General features: G+C 53.4%; 2 protein-coding genes across 3 annotated transcripts in view; one reads left to right on the top strand and one right to left on the bottom strand.

The window, feature by feature from the left end:
• The first annotated feature begins 705 nt into the window (after positions 1–705).
• On the top strand, positions 706–19,405 carry Get4 (guided entry of tail-anchored proteins factor 4). 2 transcript variants are annotated; one of them, XM_028855999.2, is made up of 9 exons: positions 706–1,001; positions 11,420–11,498; positions 11,819–11,897; positions 12,546–12,695; positions 14,778–14,916; positions 15,915–16,055; positions 16,133–16,208; positions 16,343–16,415; positions 18,324–19,405. In XM_028855999.2, the coding sequence occupies exons 1-9, from the start codon at positions 844–846 to the stop codon at positions 18,410–18,412; spliced, it is 984 nt and encodes a 327-aa protein (XP_028711832.1). In that variant the 5' UTR covers positions 706–843; the 3' UTR covers positions 18,413–19,405. The 2 variants fall into 2 exon arrangements, with proteins under 2 accessions (XP_028711832.1, XP_028711831.1); XM_028855998.2 differs by having other exon boundaries at positions 11,816–11,897.
• Positions 19,406–21,282: 1,877 nt separating this feature from the next.
• Adap1 (ArfGAP with dual PH domains 1) overlaps positions 21,283–22,586 on the bottom strand; it is a 50,452-nt gene continuing 49,148 nt past the window's right edge. The window contains 1 exon segment of the mRNA XM_028855997.1: positions 21,283–22,438. Coding sequence (XP_028711830.1) covers positions 22,410–22,438 — 29 coding nt within the window. The 3' untranslated portion in view covers positions 21,283–22,409.

The following is a 22,586-nucleotide window of genomic DNA, read 5'->3' as shown; positions in this document are numbered from 1 at the left end:
TAATGCCCAGTCCCTGATGTCACTCAAGATGACTTACTCCCGAGCAGGTGTAAGGCACGTCAAATGTCCTAAAATGTGTCCACGTGCTTAGGGCAATTTCAGGGGCGCGCGAATAGCAGCCACCTCATTGGGGCGTCCTCTGGTCCAATTTACTTGCGTGGCCCACGTGGCTGGTAACATTGTGCAGTAACTGCAACCCCCCAACACACACACACACACAACCAGCGTGTAGCCTCGCCGGCTCTCGCTGGTAATATTGTACAGTAACCGCAACACACACACACACACACACCAGCGTGTAACCTCGCCCGCTCTCGCTGGTAATATTGTACAGTAACCGCAACCCCACAACACACACACACACACACACAACACACACACCACACACACACACACACACCAGCGTGTATCCCGCCCGCATGTACAACACAACACAACACAACACACACACACACACACACACACACACACACACACCAGCGTGTATCCCCGCCCGCATGTACAACACACACCCCAGCGTATTGCCCCGCCCGCTCTCGCGTGACTACTAGCACGTTCCTTCCGGAACGCATGGCAGCTCGCGGACCCCACCCCCTCCTCTTATTCCCCGCCCATGCTCGCAGGGTCCTTTGCACCCGCCGGGGGCGTAGCTCGCGAGGCTCTGGCGGATCCCGCCAGCCTCCGTGGCTCCGCCCGGATCACGTGCTGGCCCGCGGCGCGCCCGCCCTCGCGAGGCTCCTCTCGGCCACCGTAGAGGGCGTGCGGGTGGCCTCAGGGACGGAAGCCGGGAGGTGCCGCCGACCGCGCCTGCGACAGCGTCAGCTCTGCGCGGAGCGCCGGCCCATGGCGGCGGCGGCGGCGGCGATGGCAGAGCAGGAGGGCGCCCGCAACGGCGCCCGCAACCGCGGTGGCGTCCAGCGCGTGGAGGGCAAGCTGCGTGCCAGCGTCGAGAAGGGCGACTACTACGAGGCGCACCAGATGTACCGGACCCTCTTCTTCAGGTGGGCGCGGGCGGTGGCTTGGCGCCGAGGCCCCGCCTCCGCTGCTGCTCATTGGCTGTGCTGCAGCGCCCCGCATTCTCATTGGTTCGCACGGCTGCCGTCGTGGGTCGGAGCGGGGGCGGCGGGCTTGGACTACTCGGCAGGGCCTCCTCTTCCCTGCCTGGCTTCCCCCCCCCTCCTCCTCCTCTCTCGGCTTCACCTCTCTGGGTTCCTGCCTTCCTCGCTGCGCGGCCTCTTCCGGTCTTTCCCCTTCCCAGGCATCCTGCCCCAGCCAACTTCTGCGGCCTCCCCTGCCCCGGGCCTCTCTGCTCCCTCCTAGGCCTCCTCCTTCCCTCCAGGCCTCTCTTCCCGCCATTCCTAGCCCACCCTCTTCCTCCTCTGGCCTCCGGTTCCCTGGAGCTTCCCGCTGGTCGTCAGCTCCTGTTCTCAGAGTAGTTTCTCCTGGTCCTCCTCTCAGTGGCCGGTGACTGGAGTGGCACCGCCGGCTTAAGTGTGTTCAGGGGCACACGATGGGCCTGCCCGTGGCCATCGGCAGCCTTGGTTCCAGGTTCCTGCCTGTGAGCATCTGCCTGCCTGCTGATAATCCCCACGTCGGCCTCCATTCCTCACTGCAGGAGAGCGGCATTCCTGCTCCATGTCCGGGGTGTGGGGTTAGCCTCTGCGCCCCTCAGACCGACTTTTTGTTTTAGTCGCCTTTGTTTGCTTTAGGGCAGTTTTCGGTCTGCAGTAAAATGAGTGGAAAGTGGTTATATTGTGTCTGCATAGAGTACGATGCCGGTAACACATTTTCAGCCATCCATCACTGTCAACGAAGGGTCCCTGTGCACTGTGGGACGCCTCCCACAATCACCCCCTCCAGCTTGCTCCTGGCGTGGTGCGTTCTACGGACTGGGTGAAGCTGCCGTGACAGTGGGTGACACCTTACACAGTGGCCTCACTGCCTTGAAGCCCTGTACATTAGTGCTCACCCTTGTTTACATTTGAGGACAATTTCCACTTCCTCCCCACGTGCCCAGAGTGAGCCTGACAAATAGCCAGGAGGACATAGTAGGAAAGGACATGTGACCAAGGCCACATGTGGGAGCTGCCAAGCCATCAGAGACCAGCCCTGCAGTATTTTCCCTCCATGACACTGCTCTGTCCAGGGCCTTCGCAGGTGTCGGGTGAGCCCTGGCATCCTTGCTTTCAAAGACTTCCCATTTGCTTTATCTGTGGAGTGGCCGGGATTAGGAGCAGGTGGTTAGTCACTGACTAGCAGCTTAACGAAGACATTAGTCCTCACTACTCTAATTTCACGTTACCTAAAGGGCAGCCTTGTTGGGGAATTTTCTGTGTACTAAACCAGACACTAGAAATGCAAACCAGTCTGGCTACATCTGGTTCCGTCACATTGTCCTGAGTGTCTTTATCAAAAAACAAACTAATTATATTGGGAAGGCACTTGCTTTATTTTTTAGTTAAAAATCTGTAGCCAGTCATGGTGCCCATGCTTTTAGTCACAACACTGAGAGGCAGAGGTAGATGAGTCTCTCGAGTTCTAGGCCAGCCTGGCCTACAAAGTGAGTTCGAGAGCAGCCAAGGCTATTATACAGAGAAACCCTGTGTCTCAAAAAAACACAACGAAGTTAAGTTCTGCATGTACAAGTGACAAGTGATTGATAAGTAACTGGTTTTAGTTTTTAATATTTTTGTGATACTGGGAATGGAACCCAGGATACCTCACAAGCGAGGCAAGGACTCTACCTTTGAGATACACTACAGCCCTTTTTTAAACTTAGAATTTTGAGTGAGTATGCCTTCAACTCTGTAGCCCAGGCAGGCCTAGAATTCTTGATCCTCCAGGCTCCGCTTCCTAAGTGTCTCGGACGACAGGCCTATGTCATCAAGCCAACTGAATGGTTAGTTTTTCCTATGTTGATGGTTCACGGGGCAGGGGCAGCCAACTGGCCCAAGCAGTTGTTGAATGAACAAAGGAAAAAACACAGCTTTGGGTTGCAAGGGTTCCTCATGTAGCAGGCCAATCACTGTCTATACTTCTGCAACAATGGGGGGACACCCTGGTGTCTTACCTTTTTTTGTTTGGTTGGTTTTGGTTTTTTGGTTTTTCAGGACAGGCTTTCTCTGTGTAGCCCTGGCTCTCCAGGAACTTGCACGTACATCAGGATTTCCTCGAACTCAGAACTCTGCTTCCAAAGTTCTGGGTGGGATTAAGGGCATGTACCATGAGCCTGGAGAGATGGCTCAGTGGTTTAGAGTGCTGGCTGTTCTTCCAGAGGTCCTGGGTTTGATTCTCAGCACCACATGAGTGCTCACAACTGTCTGTAACTCCAGTTACAGGGGATCCAACTCCCTCACACAGACATACATGTAGGCAAGACATCAATGTACATAAAATAAATGGGTAAATTTTTTTAAAGGTGTATGCCACCACCACCAGTACCATTTTTTGATTCATCAACAAAAGTGGATCTCCCAGAATAAACATGTTCTTGTTTTGAACCAATCCTTCTGTGACTGAAGACATTCAATTAATTTAGTCTTATGTGACCAGAAGAGTTCCCTTGGTCAAAGTGAACTAGGGATGATGACGGACAAGTTCTGCCTCTTCATTGTTTGAGGCCACATGTTATCAGCATACAGGGAACCCACCAACAGTGTACTCCAGGGACACAGCATTCTACTGTGGCCCAGTACTTGTTACCGAGCTTAATAGACTTCAGCTTCCCTGAACTACTTGAGAATGAGGGAAACAGTCACCACTGCTGCCCTGGGGACTCAGGGGTTCCTGTGGAGTTCCACATAGGCTCAGGGTCATTCCGTGGGGGTAGGACTACTAGAGACATCATAATGCTCAAAGGCACTGGTTTTTAAATCTGTGTGTCGTTGCATACACGTTAACATCAGGACAACTTTCAGGAGTCTATTCTCCCCTTGAGGGTCCTGGGGATTGAACTCAGTTAATCCTTCTAAGCTGAGTCATCTCACCTGGTTTTTCAGCTTCTTTGAATGGATAAGTGGTGTTTACATATTTAAGTGAGTATTTATACTACACAGAGAAACCCTGTCTCAAAAAAAAAAAAATAAAAACAAAGTGAGTATTTGCATAAATTTTTTACTTTGGAAGATGGTGATGCTGAAGATGTTCATGGTCATGACACACACACACCCATTCCCTCTCTTAAGCTAGTATTCCCAGGCAACTTGTCTGTTATTCAGCACAGTTCTTTTTACTTGGTCTTGGGTTCTGTACAGTGGTCAAGGGGCTCTCCATCTATGTGGCTTTCAAGTTCACTCAACAAAGTGTTCTGAGTCTGATCCACGTTTATAGCATGCTGTGTCCTATGAATGTGTCACAACCCATTATAGCCTCACCACTCATCCCGTGTGGGAGAGGAGGAGCTAGGTAGTCCACAGAGATTGGGCCTTGGTGACCTGAGAGCCCCCTGACATAACCATGGTCCTGGTGTGGCAGACCACCTTGTCTTGTCTCTTGAGATGTCTCCCCGGAGGACGGATGAGTTTTGCAGGCCTGGTTGTTGGTATCTCAGCAAGTTAGGAGCTGTTTGGCCTCCCTGCGACAGCACCACCATGCTGTCCTCCAGGGCCCCGGTGTTGGTTGCTTTGTGTGGGTGAGGAGCCTTTTAGTTTTAGCCTACCCAGTGCTCCACTACTTTTCACTTCTGTCCTACAAAGTGGTAGTGTGACACTGTTCCTGGGGAGACCTGAACGTCACAGACAGGAAATCACAGACAGTACAGATACCACCAAAGTCCAACTTGGGGAGCCAGCATTGGGTTACTTCTATGAATATGGGTGAGGGTTACTTACAGGAGCAGAAATGATTCAAAGACAGCTGCATCACCAAAGTCCACCCCAGCGTGGGTGACAGTTGACAAAAGGAGACCTGGAGTGCAGTGCACAGCCTGTAGCCAGCTCAACAGGTTGGAGAATTCCCTTTCCAGGTCAGTTGGTCTGAACCTGTTGCTTTCAAGCCACTGGGCTTGTCCATGAGTTTCAGCACTCCTTGCAGCTTGTAATGCTTGGGCCTAGTGAAGCTGGTGGAGCTCGGTCTTCCTGAAGCTATGGAGTTTTTTTGTTCCTGAGCTGGAGAAGCTCCCGGCAGGTTGGAAAGTTTCACCTCCTTTGGATCATCCCAGTGTGTCCCCTGCTTTTGACATCCTGTGTGTTAAAAGAAACCCTACAGTGTGTGTTAAGCACACCATAGCCTTCTGAGGCCACTAAGTCATGTTCAAGTGTCCCTTGTCCTTGGATCCGTGTGCTGGATGAGCATGTTAGACCAGCGCCTCCCTCCCCATTGTGATGTATGCATGTGCATTTGTGTGCTTGTATATCTGGAGGCCAGAGGTTGACCTTGGGTTACCTCATCAGTTGCTTTCAACCGTTTTTTTGGGTTTTTGGGTTTTTTGGAGGCAGATTCTGTCATTGAACCTACCGCTCACTACTGCCACTGGGCTGACAGGCCAGCAACCCCAGCACTGGGGTCAAGTACACACAACCACACCAGGTTTTTGTTTTGTTTTCCTTCGTTTTGTCTTTTGCCTTTTTTTTTTTTTAAAATAAATGTATTTATTTTGTGGATGGGTGTTTTGTCTGCATGAATGTCTGTGTGCCACGTGTGTGCTGGGTGCCTACAGAGACCAGAAGAGGGCATCAGGTCCCCTAGACCTGGAGTTACAGGTGGCTGTAAGCTGACATTTGGTGCTGGTGATCGAACCCAGGTCCTCTGGAAGATCAACTTCCAAGCCATTTTTCCAGCCCCCGTATACAGGTGTTATGTGGGGGCTGGAGATGTGAACTCAGGTCAGCACACTTGCTTAGCATGCAGTTAGCCACTGAACCATTTCCCTAGCCTGTGGACCACCTTCTGTCCAGCTCTGATTTTCTCTCTTTAGCCAACACTACATGAATCCTGTAGTCCAGGCTAGTCTCAAATTCTGTATGTAACCAAAGATGATCTTCTGCTCTTCCTGCCTCTACCTCCTCAGTGCCACGATACAGGTATGTACAGCCATACCCAGTTTTCGCAGTGCTGGAGATGGAACCTGGGCCTCCATGTATGCCAAGCAAGTGTTCCACTGAGCTCTGCCCTCAGACCCCTACCACCACCACCAAGTGCTGGGATGGCAGGTGTGACTCATGGGCCCCAGCCAATAAAAGCAGAATCAGCTGGAGTCCTGGCGCAGCCGCCCTTCCTTTGCGGGTTAGAGGAGACAGTGCTGCTGTGAGTCTCCTTGGAGCCTGTGGAATCTGGCCCCTGCCGTGCAAAGCTACCTCTGTGTAGACGGTGATTTTAAGGGTGCATGGAGCCGAGTGCCAAGGAAGGCTAACTACGCTCAGCTGTCCCATGGCCTTGGGGCACCCAGCCTGCGTAGTCACCCGGCGGGGAACACCCACCACCACCCCTCTGCTCCAGGAGTTTTGTGAGGAGAATTTTTTTTTTCACTGTTGGAAGTTTAATCTTTCAAACTTTCACTGACCTGGCAACAGGTGATTTCAATAAGGCAGGACATGGTCAGTGGGAGGTTCAGATCTTAGGAATTTGGTGTGTCACTGACAGAATACTTTGGTTTCTATGAGTGTTTTTCTTGCTAAGCCTCAGATAGAAGGGCTTGGGAGTCTGGTGTCCTGCACAAGCCACCCAAGCCAGTGACTGTCATTAAGAACAGTACCTGTGGTCTCTGTTCATGCAGATAGCAACATGAGGTTGCTTGCCTATGAGTACAGCATTTGCTTTTCTAGAATGCTCTTCTGCAATACCAGAATTATGTGACCTTCCCTGGGAGGATGTGAATAAACATCTCTTCACCCAGTAGGGCACCAACAGACCAAAGTTAACAGTTTTATCAAGTCTAGCTTAGTGAATCAGTGAGTTTGTTGGGGTTACTTACAGGAGCGTTGTGAGACCCAATAGCACCCCAGTATGGGCGATGACTATATCCCTGGATTTCCAGCATGGTCTGCAGGCAGCCTAGCTGGTGGAGGCATCTTCTTTATCTGGCAGTTGTTCCTGTTTCTTTCACCTTGTGGGGAGAGCCCATGTGCATCTTTTAAGTTGTAGAAACTTCTTGGGACTTGTGATTTTTTTTTTTACTTTTTTTTTTTGTTTGTTTTTGTTTGTTTTGTTTCTTGATTTTCGAGACAGGGTTTCTCTGTGTAACTTTGCGCCTGTCCTGGATCTCATTCTGTAGTCCAGGCTGGCCTTGAACTCACAGAGATCTACCTGCCTCTGCCTCCCGAGTGCTACGATTAAAGGCGTGCGCCACCACCGCCGTTTTTTTACTTCTTGAGGCTTGTTCATTCACTTCCTGAGTTTGAAGTGTGCATCTCCCTCCCCCATGGAATGTTTCAGTTTAGGAAGTAGCTGTAGGGCATGCTACTCTCTACTGCTTTCCGAGTCCTCCTCATCCCTCTTCAGCAGTGCTTGCCAAGGCTCCGGTGACTGTCCTTCATTTGTGGTTGCATGCTGTGCCACAGTGCCACAACAGTCCATCTGAGTCTCAGCTTGAGCTGGTCTAAGGCTCTACACTACATCTCCCATTGGAAAAGAGAGTCTTCCTTCCCTGACCAGTTGAGGGGCCGGCAGCAGTAATCTGTGAGGGAAATAGAAATGTCTCATTTAACAGGCACAATGTAGCCATTTAACAAAGCGATAGCAGTAGTCCTCCGCAGGGTCTGTGACCTTGTTGGCTCTGTGACCTTGTTGGCCGTGGACTTTTGCCCAGGCTTACAGTAGCAGGTAAGAGTTTTCAAAGGCTGTGACCCAAGCCGAAAGAGGTTGGTGCTCCTTAACAGTTGTGTACTGTTGCACCCAGGGTACATCTTCCCTGCTGCTGGTACTGCAGCCCACCCGCCCCCATAGCCTCTCAGGACAGTCGGGAACAGCTGCCCCCACCAGCCTCCGTGCCTGTGGCACTACAAAAGCCTGTGAGTGCGAGAGAACTTTGAGTTGAATTCTAGCCTCATTCCTCCATGTCCTGCAGCCAAAGCATGTGGTGTCTTTAACAGTCGGGACTTACCATCTGGTTCTAGCGCATAGCCCTTATGGCCACCGACTTAACAGAGATAGATAGTTCACACCTGGCAGTGCAGTTCTCACTTGACAACCTTACTGCTTCTGAGAGTGCCTTTCCCGTTCGGGCAGGCTAGCTGTCTCTGTTTAATCTCCTTAATTTCTCTATTTCCTGTTCTAGATGTTTTTACACATCTGTAAGATACTTAAAGGGTCAACGTTCTGTAGTAAACCTTTTTAGAGAGAATGGACAGATTCTCTGGAGGTGCACAATTACCCATTCCAAATAAGTGTCCATGGTCTTGAGCAGCTAAGAGGACCCTAAAAAAGAGTTGGTAGCAAGCCTGGACCAGCAGGAAAGACCTCGTGACTTCTGTCAGTTGTTCTGGCACCAGAGAAATGTTGGAGACAATAGCCCGGTGCCATGGTTGGGGGACAGCACACCATCTGACCCTCCAGAAGCCACAGGCATTTTCCATGAACCACCTGGCGTCGTCCTGGGCTGCTGCCGCCCCAGGACTGCTGTGCATCTCTGTTCCAGGTGTTCTGTTGGGCAGGTTTACGCTGCTTGCCCTGGCTCAGGCCCAGGGAAGGCAGGAACTCCTGGCTTACCTCTGGACCTCTGGTTCTGACAGGCACCCTAACCCTCACCCTTCCAGACCACACTGCTGAAAGAGGCCCCAGTCTGAGCTGTCTTTATTCCAGGATGCTTCGCGCTGGAGCAGTAACTGCCCGCTCTGTTGTTACCTGCACTGTTGTAGCATTGATGTCTGTGGACTGTGGCTCAGGTTTTAAAGCCTCAGAGGCTCACTACAAGCACTTGACTCTGCTAATATTTTTGTTTTTGTTGTATTTTCCCAGCGATACCGATTCAACACAGATCTTGCCACATTTGCCTTTGAGTGGCCTGGGCACACCCTTTGGTCTTCTTCACTCTTCTTTCTTTCCTTGTGATTGCTTTGCCATTTTCTGAACCTTGTTTACATGTCAGTCTTTCTGATCTGGAGAGCTTCTCCTACCTCATAAAGATCACGTCTCACCATCAGGCTAGCAAAGCCCACCCCAGTGCATGATGCCTGCTCGATCAGCCTCTCTCTTGACTCTTTGTCTGACTTAGTGAAGTGAGCACCAGACAGTAATTCTCTCATGTACAGTAATGCCTGTCTCTCCTCTGCTCTCTGCCAGTCCCTGATAGTCACGGAGACCTCAGCCAGCAATAACCAAGTGTCCTTTGAGCTTTATGAGCCACTGTACCAGGGCTGATTCCCCTCCTGTCACCTAAGGTTGTGTTGCCTAATTCTTGTCTCAAGGGGTGGTGGATGATCCCTAGTTTCTTTGCTTGCACTACACTCAGATTGATCCCGTCAGTCGCTGTGTTCTACAGCCTCAGGAGCGGTGGCTGTGACAGGCCCTTTGACTATGTTTAAGTCTTTCCTCATCAAGCTCAGTTCAGATGCTAAGTGCTCCGTTGTAGTTTCTTGGCCGTTTGCTTGTTGAATCATGTACTTTTTCCTTTTAAAGGTTGGACCTGTGGGGTCTCTTCTGTGATTGTGACCATGTTCTCTTCCTCCCCAGTCTTAATTTCTTCCCGTGGATTTCCAAGTTTTTGGGTCTCACTCTCATCCTCACTTTTCTCTACTTTTCCTGCCAATTACTAGGGGATAATATAGTGGGAAGCATCCTGTGTCTTTTCCTACAACAAAGGCTATGCACCTGATATTGTAGCTTTTTCCTTATGTGCTACATTCAAGGATTGTGGTAAATTCTCTAGTCCATCAGTAGTTTGGGTAACATCCCCATGATATCCCATATCAAGTACAAGAAGATGGCCACCTAATGATTCTGCCTAGGAATGTTCCACTTTCAGATAGCTTGGCCTTGGTTGCATGTCTTATCACCCATGGCCTGGAGTATGCACTCACCACTCCAACAAGGAGGTGCTCCATTCCATCCCACATGAGGAAAGGAAAACATAATGGGACTGCCTCATAGATATTCCATCCTCACACAGATCACCACCCATGCTGGGCCATGCAACACTCTTCCTCAACTCATTGGTTCTTATTTGGGTACCGGTTGTATTGTGTGACTCTTCCTGCAGAGACATGAACAAATATCTAGTCACTCCAGATAGGTCACTGCCAACAGACCACAGAAATGATTGAACCCACATCCCACTTACTGGGCCTTTGAGCTTATAAGGCTAACAGGGCAATGGATGACTCAAAGGCAGCTACATCATTGGCATTCCCTGCACAGCTTCTTGCTTGTGGGTGGGTCCATTCTCCCCACCAATTGTTACTGTTTGTATAACCATGGTGAGAGGCTATGTGAGATTTGTAAGTTTCAGGGGCTGCCTAAGCCTTGTATGTTTACTTCTCCAGAGCTAAGGAGCTCCCTCCAGGGGAAATTATTACAATTTGGAAGAAATATCTACACAACAGTCAAGTTATCTGCCTGGCTGGTGATGGGACCCCAGAGTGCATGGTGGTGCTATGGGGCCACTGCCTTCTAATGGTGCTGACAAGGCTCAAGGGTGGTCAGTGACAGGAGACTTCTGTCTTGCAATGTTGGCTTTCATTTGCTGCCTTTACTATCAGTGCAGCCGCAAGGTGTTTGGGGACCTGTGCCCTACTGAGGATATCGGGGTGGCCCTGGTTGTTGAATACCCTGTAACTGGTTGGATACAGCCCTAAGAGGAGCCATCTGTTCTGGTGATGTCCCATCATACCCCCAGGCTTGATTTGAGTGTTGCCTGCATTAGTAATGCTTTTGTATAGTCATCTTAAACTCCAGCTTTGCCCATGGGACCTCGGCTGTGTTCTTGGGTGATGGTGGGGCACTCATCACACCTGCTGAGTATAAGGGTTAGGCATCCACTGTTCAGCAGGTGGTGTGGAAGGTGGTGATTGAAGTTGGGCCTAGGCAGAGTTGCTGCAGTCGCTGTTGTCGTCATCTCCAGGGATCTATCCCCAGTTGTCCCCACATGCAGACCAGTCCTTCTGTTTGGGGTAGACAGTGCCCATCTCCCCTGCCCCATCGTGGAAGTTCCATCTTAGTCTGCTCTGGCTTCTCCTTGGGTTACTTGTTGGGCCTTGACTGGAGGGTACCCTGCATGTTCAGGTGAGTATGTTGCTAATAGGACCTTTGTCCCCAGAACCTTCCACACAGCTGTGTTCAGAGTAGCTTGCCGGGGTGGTACTACAGTACCCAGCATACTCAGAAGAGTACTTAATAATAATAATAAGTTTTACCTCGGCATTTGTAGCCACCCCAGGCATGGCTAGCCAGCACATAGAAAGCAAGCCCCCCTTGTAGGCATCTGCATGGCGCATGGCTGGGCTTCCCACTCACTCGTGGTTGGATTTCCCTTCTTCCCTATCTGCAGATACATGTCCCAAAGCAAGCATGCAGAGGCCCGGGAGCTCATGTACTCAGGAGCGTTGCTGTTCTTCAGTCATGGCCAGGTAAGCACTGCCACGATGAGGAAAGGCCGGAGGGGCAGGGTGGGGTGTATTGAACTATCCTGGGTCTGGCCACCAATGGCATAGGGTCTTAGTCTCCAAGGCTGTTGCTGGGGAGTCTTTGTGGTTGGAGCTCCAGGCTGGCTTCTGTAAGGTTGCCACTTGCCAGCGACCCGGCTGCTTTGCTCATTGGCAGTGTCCTAGCAATGTGTCTGCAGGCTGCCGTCTGCAGAGCCCACAGCCACCCGCTTTACCTCGGCCCTTCCGAAGGCCTGGGGGCCTGTTGTTAACCGCGGTTTTGTATGTTGGTTGTTCTACAGCAGAACAGTGCGGCCGACCTGTCCATGCTGGTCCTCGAATCCTTGGAGAAGGCAGAGGTGGACGTAGCTGATGAGTTGTTGGGTGAGGACTCCACATGCATGGTGTACTGTGCAGTAGCCTGTCAACATGGGCTTCTGGAACTGATCTCCTCCACAGTCCCTTCACCACCTCCAGTCCCGCTTGGTGGGGGACAGGGGTGGGTCTCTGACTCCAGGACTGATTTTTGTCATGGGATGGTCACACTTGCCATGCCCTGGGCACACACTACAGACCTCTTGACAGCAACTAATCCCACCGAGCCAGCATGTGGCTGCTAGAGCCCTTTCTGCACACTGCTCTGTGGCCTCCCCTGCTCTTACAGAGGAGGAAGCTGCTCTCATTTGGAGCCTTCCTGCTGGTCCTCTGCTCCCACAAAACTGCCTCTCAGCATGGCCCACTCACATCAACATAGTCAGAAGGGCAGTGGGCAAGCCAGTCCGGGGAGGCCCCAGACCTGGGCAGTGCATGCAGGACACCCAGCAGCACTCGACTGACCGGCTTCTGGGCGTTCTGTTGAAGTTGTATAATGGGAGGGTAGTTGGGGAGAGCTGAGACAGGTCTGACTCTTACAGCCCAGGCTAGTCTGACACATACAGTACTTCTCCAGCCTCTTCACAGAGTGCTGGGCTTTTGTTGACCTGTGACACCTAATATGTGCCTTTGGTAAGGATCTGATTGTGTCATTTGCAGAAAATCTGGCTAAAGTGTTCAGCTTGATGGATCCAAACTCTCCTGAGCGAGTAGCTTTTGTGTCCAGAGCCCTGAAGTGGTCCAGTGGAGGGTCTGGGAAACTGGGCCATCCTCGGCTCCACCAGTTGCTGGCCCTAACGCTGTGGAAAGGTAGGCATGGGATCTCTTCTAGCCAGCAGCCGAATCCTCTGTGTACCTGCATGCTGAGAAGTTGGAGAGGCCATGGGGAAGAACATCAGCCTATCTTTCAACTGGCTAAGTCCAGTGTTTCTGCTTTGGTAGTAGACTGACCCGGATGGAGCCTCCACAGCTCATAAGGGACCCCTGGGGAGTGGTGCTGTCTCCTTTCCAGTTTCTGTCCTGATTCTCCCACTGATCACATGCTCCTCTCCCAACAACCTCTCACTCTCCTCCTTCCTCAGTAAGCCTCCACACTCCATCCCTTTGGTGGCTCCCTGCCCTGTAGTTCTCTTAATGTTAATCTCAGTTTTGGGGTGAGCATCTCTTAGATATTTGGTCATGGGGTGGATTGCAGGTGTGCCTGCTCTTGGCTCTTGAGTTGGCTTGGGCACAAGACACATGCTTGGTGGATGTCTGCTGGGACCTGAACAGTTCTACCCCAGTGGCATTTCTGGGGAAGCTGGTGTGGAGCTGTACCCTGTGAGGGTGGCATTCTTGCTACAGCTCTCCTAATGGGTGGGCTGGGCCTAATGGAGCTTGGGTGAGATGAAGTGATGCCTAGAAGTGCACAGGGACCTGTGACACACACCTTCCTTTGTGCTTTGAGAATTCTAAAGGTCTGAGCCAGAGGTAATGTCATTCAAAGTTGAGTATAGACTAGTTCTGTGAGCAAGACCTGCTGCCACGCCCCCTGTAGCCATGACAATCACAGGATGTACTTGATCAAGTTCTTTGAGTCTAGCAGGTGTCCACCCAGAGGTGCACCCCCCCCAGCAAATGTGCTGAGTCAGACTTCCATACATCCTGGGGGCTTACGGGGCTTCCTCTTCCCTCCCTCCTGGGCACTCGGCACTCCACCTTCACTGCAGAGCTACAGGGAGAACTATCAGGAGCTTCACGGAAACTCAGAGGAAACCCCTAACCCCCAGAGCTCAGGAGTGTCATTCCTACGTATGCTACTGTGTGCCTCAGAGCTCTGCCTTCCTCTTGAAGGCTGTTCCATCCTCCAGCTGAGAGCAAGCTGCCTGTCACTTGTGGGCCAGGCCTTCACACAGTACATGCCTGGCCCATGGTCTGGAAATGTCCAGTCTGCATATGTGATGGTGCTGCCAGCAGGGACTTTTAGATCCACTCAGCAGCAGTGTCTGAGACAGGTTGTAGTGGCTGTGTCCCCGGGGACGGGTGAGGTACTGAGCCTAGTCCACATCCATTCCAGGGACCATGACTACCTGGGGAAGGGGGTTTCCAAGTACTTGCTCCAAGATTAAGTAGCCCAGGGTAGGGTACCATTCACTTCCCAGAGTGCCCTGTCCCACTCGGTGAGACAGAAGCAGGCTGTGAATGAGGGTCTGTCCTAATTACTTTACGTGTGCGTGTGCTTGCTCTCTCTCTCCTCTCTCTCCTCTCTCTCTCTCTCTCTCTCTCTCTCTCTCTCTGACACCCCAAAGCCCTGGGCAGAAAAGCTCTTTGCGTGGGGGTCAGGGGCTGGGGACCTGAGTTGTTGGTATTGGGGGGCACCTTTCCTCCTCCTGCTATCAGGGCTCCAGGAAGAGAAGGAATCCCAGGTTCCTACTTGATCTTACTCAGGATTCCCAGCATGCTCTCCTGTTAGGCTTTGGACTAAAATGCTGGCAGGTTTCTGCCTTTAAATATAACAGGCACTGATGATCTTCACTGTGTGCAAAGGAGCTTCCCTCAGCCAGGACCTTCTGTAGTTAGAAGGTCAGAAGAAGTAACTTGCTGTGGACTCAACTCACACGCACACAAGGGTTGGGAAGACACAGCAGTTTCACACATGTAGAACAGGGAGAAGGGGGCTGGGTGACCGTGCCCACTGAGCTGTTTGGTGTTGGTTCTCTGGGCACAAGGAGGCTGGTGACAGGCAGGTGTGAGCAGCCGTGCAGACAGACAGCTCACTCCAGGGTTCCTGTCCTGGCACAGGCAGCAGGTGTGCCCAGGTGTGCAAATGGGTTGGAGCAGGGGAGGAAGCGTGGGTGGCTCTGTGCCCTCCATGCTCACACATGCCCAGCTGCAGATTCTTTCCCTTCACAGAGCAAAACTACTGTGAGTCTCGGTATCATTTCCTGCACTCCACTGACGGCGAGGGCTGCGCCAACATGCTGGTTGAGTACTCCACTGCCCGAGGCTTCAGAAGTGAGGTGGACATGTTCGTGGCCCAGGCTGTGCTGCAGTAAGTGCTCCTGAGGACTTTGTGGGGCCTTTGTGCAGCTCCCAGCCTGGAGTGGAGACAGCCCTGAGCAGACCTCCTTGTCCTTAGACTGCTCCATGCTTGAGGGAGAGCCTCGGGCCCAAGGCTGTCTTTTCAGCTCTCACGGTGTCCACTGCTGCACTCTGCGGCCTGCCCTGCTTAGGAGTCTGCGGCTGTGTTTGCCCATCCTCACTGGAGGAGCGAGGCGCAGCCCCGCTGGTGGACGGTTCGTCCTCACCTGCCTGAATCAGGAGGGCACCGCCCCTGGGTTTGTTTTTATTTTAAATGACATTTTTATTATTTACCTAGTATATGCAGAGAGCGGAGGTGCAGGGCACACGTCTGTAAAGGTGAGAGTGCAGCTTGTTGGAATCCTCTCCCTCCGCCATACTGGCCCTAAGGTTGAGTGCATCCTTGGGCTTGATGGCCAGTGCCTTACCTTTTGGGCCCCCCTTCCTAGGGGACAGTGCTCTCCTGTGGTCATCCACGAAAATGCCTTGCTGTGTGGATGGTGGCAGGAGGGTCTGCTGTGGGGACTCAGCACTTTATCTCCCTTTGGGCCAAGTTCTCACTGTAAAGCCCGGGCTGACCTCAGACCTGGAGCAGTTGTCCTGCTTCAGCCTTTCGGGTGCTGGGACTGCAGGCATATGCCACCACAGCCAGCTGTGATGTTTGCACGGGATTGTGTAACGTCTCCAGCCCGCCAGCCTGGCTCTGGGTGTGGACTGCAGCTGTTGTCCCCCACTGAAGTACTGCAGACTGCTAGGGTGACGTCCTGGGCAGAGGCCAAGCCTGCCTAAAGCCCAGCCCAGACAGCATCAGGGTCAGTTTCCTGCTCAGTCCTGCACCATGTGCTCCTATGACAGATGCAGGCAGGGGTGGAGAAAGCAGAGGCCGTGGTTGAGGAGTGCGTGCCCACCTTGCCCCCATTTCCTAGCTCTGGCTATGGGATTTCACTCATTGGATCTTCTCACGTGCAGGTTTCTCTGTTTGAAAAACAAGAACAGTGCCCTGGTGGTCTTTACAACGTACACACAGAAGCACCCGTCCATCGAGGATGGGCCACCCTTCGTTCAACCCCTGCTCAATTTCATCTGGTTTCTGCTGCTGGCTGTGGACGGGTGAGTGAGCTGGGTGCTGGGTGTGTGTCTGTGGGGTCACGGGTCTCACTGGGAGTCATCCTTGGTTCTTACTGCAGCGGCAAGCTGGCTGTGTTCACAGTGCTGTGCGAGCAGTATCAGCCGTCCCTGCGGAGGGACCCCATGTACAACGAGGTGAGGCTCTTGCACTTGGCTGAGGCTCCCCACCTGGGCCGCAGCCTAGAGGAGGGAACAGAGCGGGCAGCCCCAGCTGGGCCCTGTGGCTGGACACTGTTCACCTGCTGACCCCACTGCCCTGCTTCTTGCAGTACCTCGACAGGATTGGACAGCTCTTCTTCGGTGTGCCGCCAAAGCAGACATCCTCCTATGGAGGCTTGCTAGGTGAGCCATGTGGTCTGGTCCGGGCAGGTGGCTCCCCTCGGTCCTTTCTGCCATGAGTCCAGGCTGTCTGCATGGACACAGGTTTCTAACCTGCTGTCGAAGTCTGTGACTCTACAGCTCAGGTTGTCCACTGGGCACCACTTGATGGATCTGAACTCCAAATATGAGCACCCCACCAAGGCAGGGCCAGTGCAGTGCAGTCCTCTGTGCATTTGAGTGTCCGGTTTTCTTTCCTTCTTCTGGTGCTAGAGACTCAGGGAGGTCCTTGAACACACTAGATAAGTTTTTACCACTGACCTGCATTCCCTCCCCAGCCCTTCTAAGTTCATGTTTTATTTTATTTTCTTAAAGATTTATTTATTTATTATGGATACAGTGTTCTGTCTGCATATATGCTTGCAGGCCAGAAGAGGGTACCAGATCTCATTACAAGTGGTTGTGAGCCGCCATGTGGTTGCTGGGAACTGAACTCAGGACCTCTGGAAAAACAGTCAGTGCTCTTAACCTCTGAGCCATCTCTCTAGCCCCTAAGTTCATGTTTTAAGTAGTAAATCCCCCTTCAGCGTTCAGAATTCTGTCTCTTCTGCTGGCAGGGACTCTGCAGGCCCTGTGCATGGCGTGAGCTATACTGTGCCATTACCTGCTAGAGTGTGGCCTCCATGCCTGTGCTGTGAAGACAAGCACTGTATTGTGGAAGGGGGTACAGCTGGGTTCACAGGGCTCTCTAGGCGCTGGCTATGCCTTAGTGACTTGGTGTAGACTATGACAGTGTTTCTCTAGTTTATTGTTGTTGATGGTTTGTTTTTTGAAACAGGGTCTCATTATATAGTTCTGGCTGGCCCGGAATTTGCTATGTAGATCAGGTTGGCCTTGAACTCAGAGATCTTATAGCCTTAGCCTCCTGGGTGCCTAGCTGTTATTGGTGTTTGTTTGTTTGTAACAAGGTCACTACTACCTGTAACTTGTGTTAGCTTCAAACTCAATTTGATCCTCCTGCCTCAGCCTCTTAAGTGCTAAGAGCATGGTCTGAGCCTACATACCTAGTTTTTCTTAAGATGTTTGTCTCTCGAGCCTGTGGCCTGTGGAGTGCATGAGCAGGGTCCAGCTGTCTCCAGCAGTCTCCAGCAGAGCACTACTTTCTCCTGTCTGAGCAGCCAGCTCTCAGGGAGTGGCCCTGCGGAAGCTTGTGCACATATCCCAGTGTGCAGTAGCAGCAGTCCAGGGTCGTTAGGATGTATGCTTGCTTGTCCCACAGAGTTTTAGAGCCAGCAGTTTCCCTTTGCCCCAGAAATGCTACCAGGGTATCCAAGGGGGCCACAGGGAAGTGCAGGCAGAGGAGCATCTGCTTCCTCACAGCCAGGCATCCTGGCAGAACACTCCCTGTCTCTGCCACTCTCAGGGATAGAGGACTCCTCAGGGTTGGCAGATATATGGTCAGTGTAAGTCCTGTGCGTTTGAGATGTGCACACAGGAAGTGGCTGTGAGTGGCTCAGATGTGACCTTGAGGCTCTGGTCTGCATGCTGTGCAGATTTCTCTGGTAGCCGTGGGCCTTGGGCTGCTTCCTGACGACTAGATTCCCTGGCTGGTGGAGGCTTGGGGTCTGTCCTGCCCTGTCACTAGTCATCAGGGACATTGCTAGTGTGGCTTCCAAGAGCTGTAGCCAGCCAGGCCTCTGGACTCTGTTTTTCCTGCAAAGCATGGCGACCTGGGCATCAGACTCTCTAGGAAGGTGGGGCTTTCGGAGCAGCACTGTCTCTGGGCATTGACGACATATGGCTGGGTGTGTCTTCGTCTAGGCAACCCACTTGAACATGGTGACCTGGGCAGTGGGCTCCCTGGGGAGGTCGGGCTTCCAGGGTAGCATTGCCTCTGTGCATTAACCATCCCTGGCCGGTATCTCCCTCTAGGGAACCTGCTGAGCAGCCTCATGGGCTCCTCAGAGCAGGAGGAGGGGGAAGAGAGCCAGGATGACAGCAGCCCCATCGAGCTGGACTGAAGCTGCCTGGCCAGCGTGGAGATGCCCATGGCCGGCACCGCTGGGACGGATTCAGTGCCAGGCTGGGCACAAGGCCCCTTACCAGTGGGCTCCTGCTCTGCGGCTGGTGGTGCCACATGTGCAGAGTCTGTCCCTATTTATGTATGGTGGCTGAGGGCTGTGTGGCCAGGACCAAGAGCAAGGCCCGGCTCCTGCTGGCCAACCGTGTTCCTTCAGATCACCCACAATAAAGCGCAGGCCTTGCTGCAGCACCCCGCTGCCGTCCTTGTCTCTGGTTCCTTGGGGAGGGCTGCAGGGTGACAGGCAGCCTGGCGGCAGCGACTGGTATCCCTTCTCCTGTGTCCAGTGCAGCCATGGCATGCCAGAGGAGTGATGACCACTGCTGTAAGCCAGGCAGGATCCTGAGTCCTGCAGATAAGATTGGTTCTTGTTTGTTTGAATTTTGTTTGGACACAGAGTCTTTTTGCAATCATGGTGAGCTTCCCAGGGACAGAGCACATGTGCTGTCGTGGCCAGGTGCCTTGGAGGTCACAAGCAGCTGGCCAGAGCAATGTCCTGTGGTCTATAGGGCTGTGGCCCTGCTGTAGTCTGTGGGCTTGTCCGTTCAAGCTGCAGCCCTGCTGGTCCCCATGAGCCCCACACTGCTGCTCCGGAAATGTTTTTAAAGGGTGCCGTAGATTTTCATGTCCTTCATGTTGCAGTATTTATTTTTACTGGGTGAGGGATTTTTTCAACCTAATGTTTTAGGACTTAACCAAATAACCAGTCCAGAAATGAGCAACCCCATCCATTACTACAGATAATATCCACGCTACCAGTCTGATTATAAAGGGAGACACTTTATTTTTTCACAATTAAAATAGAGTTGTAGATTAATACACCTCTATCTTGCATGGGAAGGAGGGAAATATGCGTTATTTACTGTAAAAAAAAATGGAATTTAAAGGAAGGCTTGTGTCACCTGTTGACTATAAATAAATCCTTTCTACTGGGCTTTGCAGTAGTCCTTTCTGGGTGAGCTCTGGGCCGGGCACGGGGCTGGCTTTGGATTGGGCATTCAGCCTCCACCTATGGGTGCAGAGGCCTTGGGCAGGGTGGGAGCGGCTGTGTCCAGGCCGGACCTGGCAAGTTCGGGAGGAAGCACATGCTGTGCTGTCTGTACCATTGCCCGGGCATCCAGGCTGCTGTGGCCGCCAGAGTGGCCAGGGCCAGGGTCAGCAGGGTCCAGATTCACTGGCTGAGATTTAGAAATGACATCACCTCCACCGTGATGTGTCTCTCGGCCTCAGGGAGCAAGAGGGGTAATTGGTGCATGGAGGGCTCAGTGCGGGGGTGACAGACATGGGGAGGCCCCAGAAAGGTGGGATATAGTTGGGCATAGCCCCGGGAGGGAAGCCATAGCCTGCTGGGCACAGGCCAGAGCTGCTCCCGTTCAGCTGTGACACTTGCTTCAGGATCATGAATTGGAGTCCATGTCATTGTGAATTTTGGAACAGAACAGAATTCACATTTTGTGTGTGTGTAAGGTTGGCTAGGATTAACCCTAGCTGAGTACAGAGGAAAGCAGAACCGTGAGACATGCATGTGACCCTCCCCACACAGTGCCTCTTACACACGCACGGTGCTCCTCTCACCCCCCTTACACACAGTTCTCTTCACCTCTTACACACACAGTGCTCCCCATACACACCCCACAGTGCCTCTTACACAGTGCTCCTCCCACACACACCAGTGCTCCTTATACACTCACGCCCCACGGTGCTCCCACACACATCAGTGCTCCTTATACACTCACGCCCCACGGTGCTCCTCCCACACACACCAGTGCCCCTTGCCCACACATACAGTGCTCCTCACACCCCAAAGTGTCTGCAACACAGTGTCCCTTCTCCGTGCACCCATTCCTCAGGATTTCATGGCACAGTTCACTGTGCCAGGTGCACGCCCGTCGCTCTCAGCAGGTGAGGCCTCCTCCTCTTAGCCCTCCCTCGTACAGACTGGGTCCTGGCTCTGCTCTCACCCCTTGCTGAAAGGTGCCCAAGGATACAGCCCTGCTCTTGAGTTACCAGTCTCCCATCTAGTGAACTTGGACAAATGCCGAGGTGCTCGATGTTGCTAGTGTACACTCATGTCTACATGCGGAAGTCTCTGGAACAGGCCCATCAGTGAGGTGACACTGGCGAACCTGTTGGTCCTGATGGGAAGGGAGGGGACCCTGGATGTCATCACTAGCCCAGAGGCTATGGGGACCCTGACTAGCTTCCTGCCTCCCCAGGGCCTTAGCCGTGGGAGAAGGGCTTGGGTCATAGCTGGGTGGCAGAGTGCCTGCCTAATAGGTTCAGGGGCCCCAGGCTCCTCGTCCGGTGCCACGTGCAAACACAGTTTCAGTGGGAGCACAGGAGAGGGCTGAGGACGCCCAGCTGGAAACGGGTACACACCTGGCCTAAGCACTCCAGACTTGACCAAGGCTGAGCAGGAGCTGGGTGTCCAGGCACTTGCCAGGGGTGTGCGCCCTAGGCTCTGTCACAGGCCATAAAGGCTAGGAGGTGTGGGCAGCAGTGGCCTAGGAGGGATCTCAGTGTATAGGCTGTGGTAGGGGAGCCCAAGGGCCCTGCTGGGGTTGGATCTTCCTGGGGTTGCAGCGCACACACACACACACACACACACACACACACACACACACTCTCTCTCTCTCTCTGCATAGTGGCTGGGAAGTAACAGGACACAGATTGCAGTCAGGCCATCTCTGTCTCAGGCCTGCCAAGGAAGTGACATGGTTCTCTCATGTCCCTTACTGCCCAACGGGAGGCTGCCAGGGCAAGGGGGTTGCCAGCCCTCTCACCCCACTTTAGCCACCAATACACAGAAGGGACCACGCCAGAGCCACACTTTATTCCAGGGGACATGACACAGGGCAGCAGCAGCCCCACTAAGGACCCCTCCCCCAGCTCCCTGGGGCGCAGCTTTGACGAGGACCAGATCGCTCACAGATGTATCCCCCTCTAATGCTCCCCAGCTGTCCAGCGGCCAGGACCTGCCCTTTGGGGGTCCCATAGAAGGGAGCCCGGCTGATGGGGTGGCCAGAGGGCAGCGAGGGCAATAAATACAGGTGGTTTTAACTACTGGCCTGCCAGCAGCGATCAGGGCTGGGGGCAGCCGCTCCTGCCCGTGGCCACCTCTTGGTGTGGGTTGTCATTCGAGGGCCGGGGCACAGGTTACAAAGCGGGGACAGCACCGAACTGGGCACTGACGCCCAAAGCAGATGGGGACCTCCCTGGCTCCCAAGGAAGCCGCTGCTGGGCTCCATGCACAGCACCCTGCAGGCTCCCTCCGGGCTGCTCCAGCCAGCTGGCCAAGGGCACTGGGCGCTCCGAGCAGGTGGACCCAGGGCCTGTGCACACAGTTCTCTTGAGGGGGAAAAAACTGCTCCCAGGCAAAACACCCCCAGTGCCCTAGCTGGGTCAGTCCTAGGGGAAGGAGAGCTGACCCCTGACCTTTGATCCCTGACTGACACACAGCAGTGCTCAATAAATACTTGTTGAGGTGGGGGAGGGAAGGGGAGGCATGCGGCATGTCCCAGAGTGAGTCCCCAGCAGCCAGGCCAGCCCGCTGCCACAGCTGTCCACGGCTGTCCATAGCAGCCCAGCACCAAGTCCTGCCCTGAGGCCAAGATCCCCGCAGGCCAGGAGAGTTAGTAGGGGCCTGTCAAGTAGGGAGGCGGGGCTTCCAGCAGCAGGAAGGGGTGGGTCAGCTGGGCGTGGCGAGGAGCAGCATGGCAGGGCCAGGGGTCAGGTGAGGCCCAGAGTCAAGTCTGCCTTCAACTTTACTGAGGTTCGGAAGAAATGCCTGTCCAACGGGCTTGCCTGAGCCCCACCTGGCCATGCCTGGGCTGCACCAAGGAGCAGGGTGTGGGCCAGGAGGCTGGGCTCCCCCACCGTCCAGTGCCGCCTGTCCAGCTGCGTGAATGCAGAATCCTGGGGCCTCCGGACTCTCTTCCTTAGGGTTTATGCTTGAAGTGGGCTTCCACTAGAAACAGGAATGGTCCAGCCTTGGGAGCTGCCCGTTCATTCAGCCTCCCCCCCACAGCCCGCAGCCTCCCCCCACAGCCCGCAGCCTCCCCCCACAGCCCGCAGCCTCCCCTCCACAGCCCGCCTGGGGCTCAGGGTGCAGACGC

Source organism: Peromyscus leucopus, chromosome 23 (genome assembly GCF_004664715.2).
Source record: "Peromyscus leucopus breed LL Stock chromosome 23, UCI_PerLeu_2.1, whole genome shotgun sequence".
Classification (NCBI taxonomy): domain Eukaryota; kingdom Metazoa; phylum Chordata; class Mammalia; order Rodentia; family Cricetidae; genus Peromyscus; species Peromyscus leucopus.
Note: the sequence above shows the minus strand (reverse complement) of the source record. Positions and strands in the feature narration are given on the sequence as shown.

Bases quoted from the DNA above. Each gene is read 5' to 3' on its own strand.
- Get4 (XM_028855998.2), top strand. From the start codon at position 844: ATGGCGGCGGCGGCGGCGGCGATGGCAGAGCAGGAGGGCGCCCGCAAC. The intron at 12,696-14,777 runs GTAGGCATGGGA...TTCCCTTCACAG, and splicing joins GGCCCTAACGCTGTGGAAAG to AGCAAAACTACTGTGAGTCT. The intron at 14,917-15,914 runs GTAAGTGCTCCT...TCTCACGTGCAG, and splicing joins GTGGCCCAGGCTGTGCTGCA to GTTTCTCTGTTTGAAAAACA.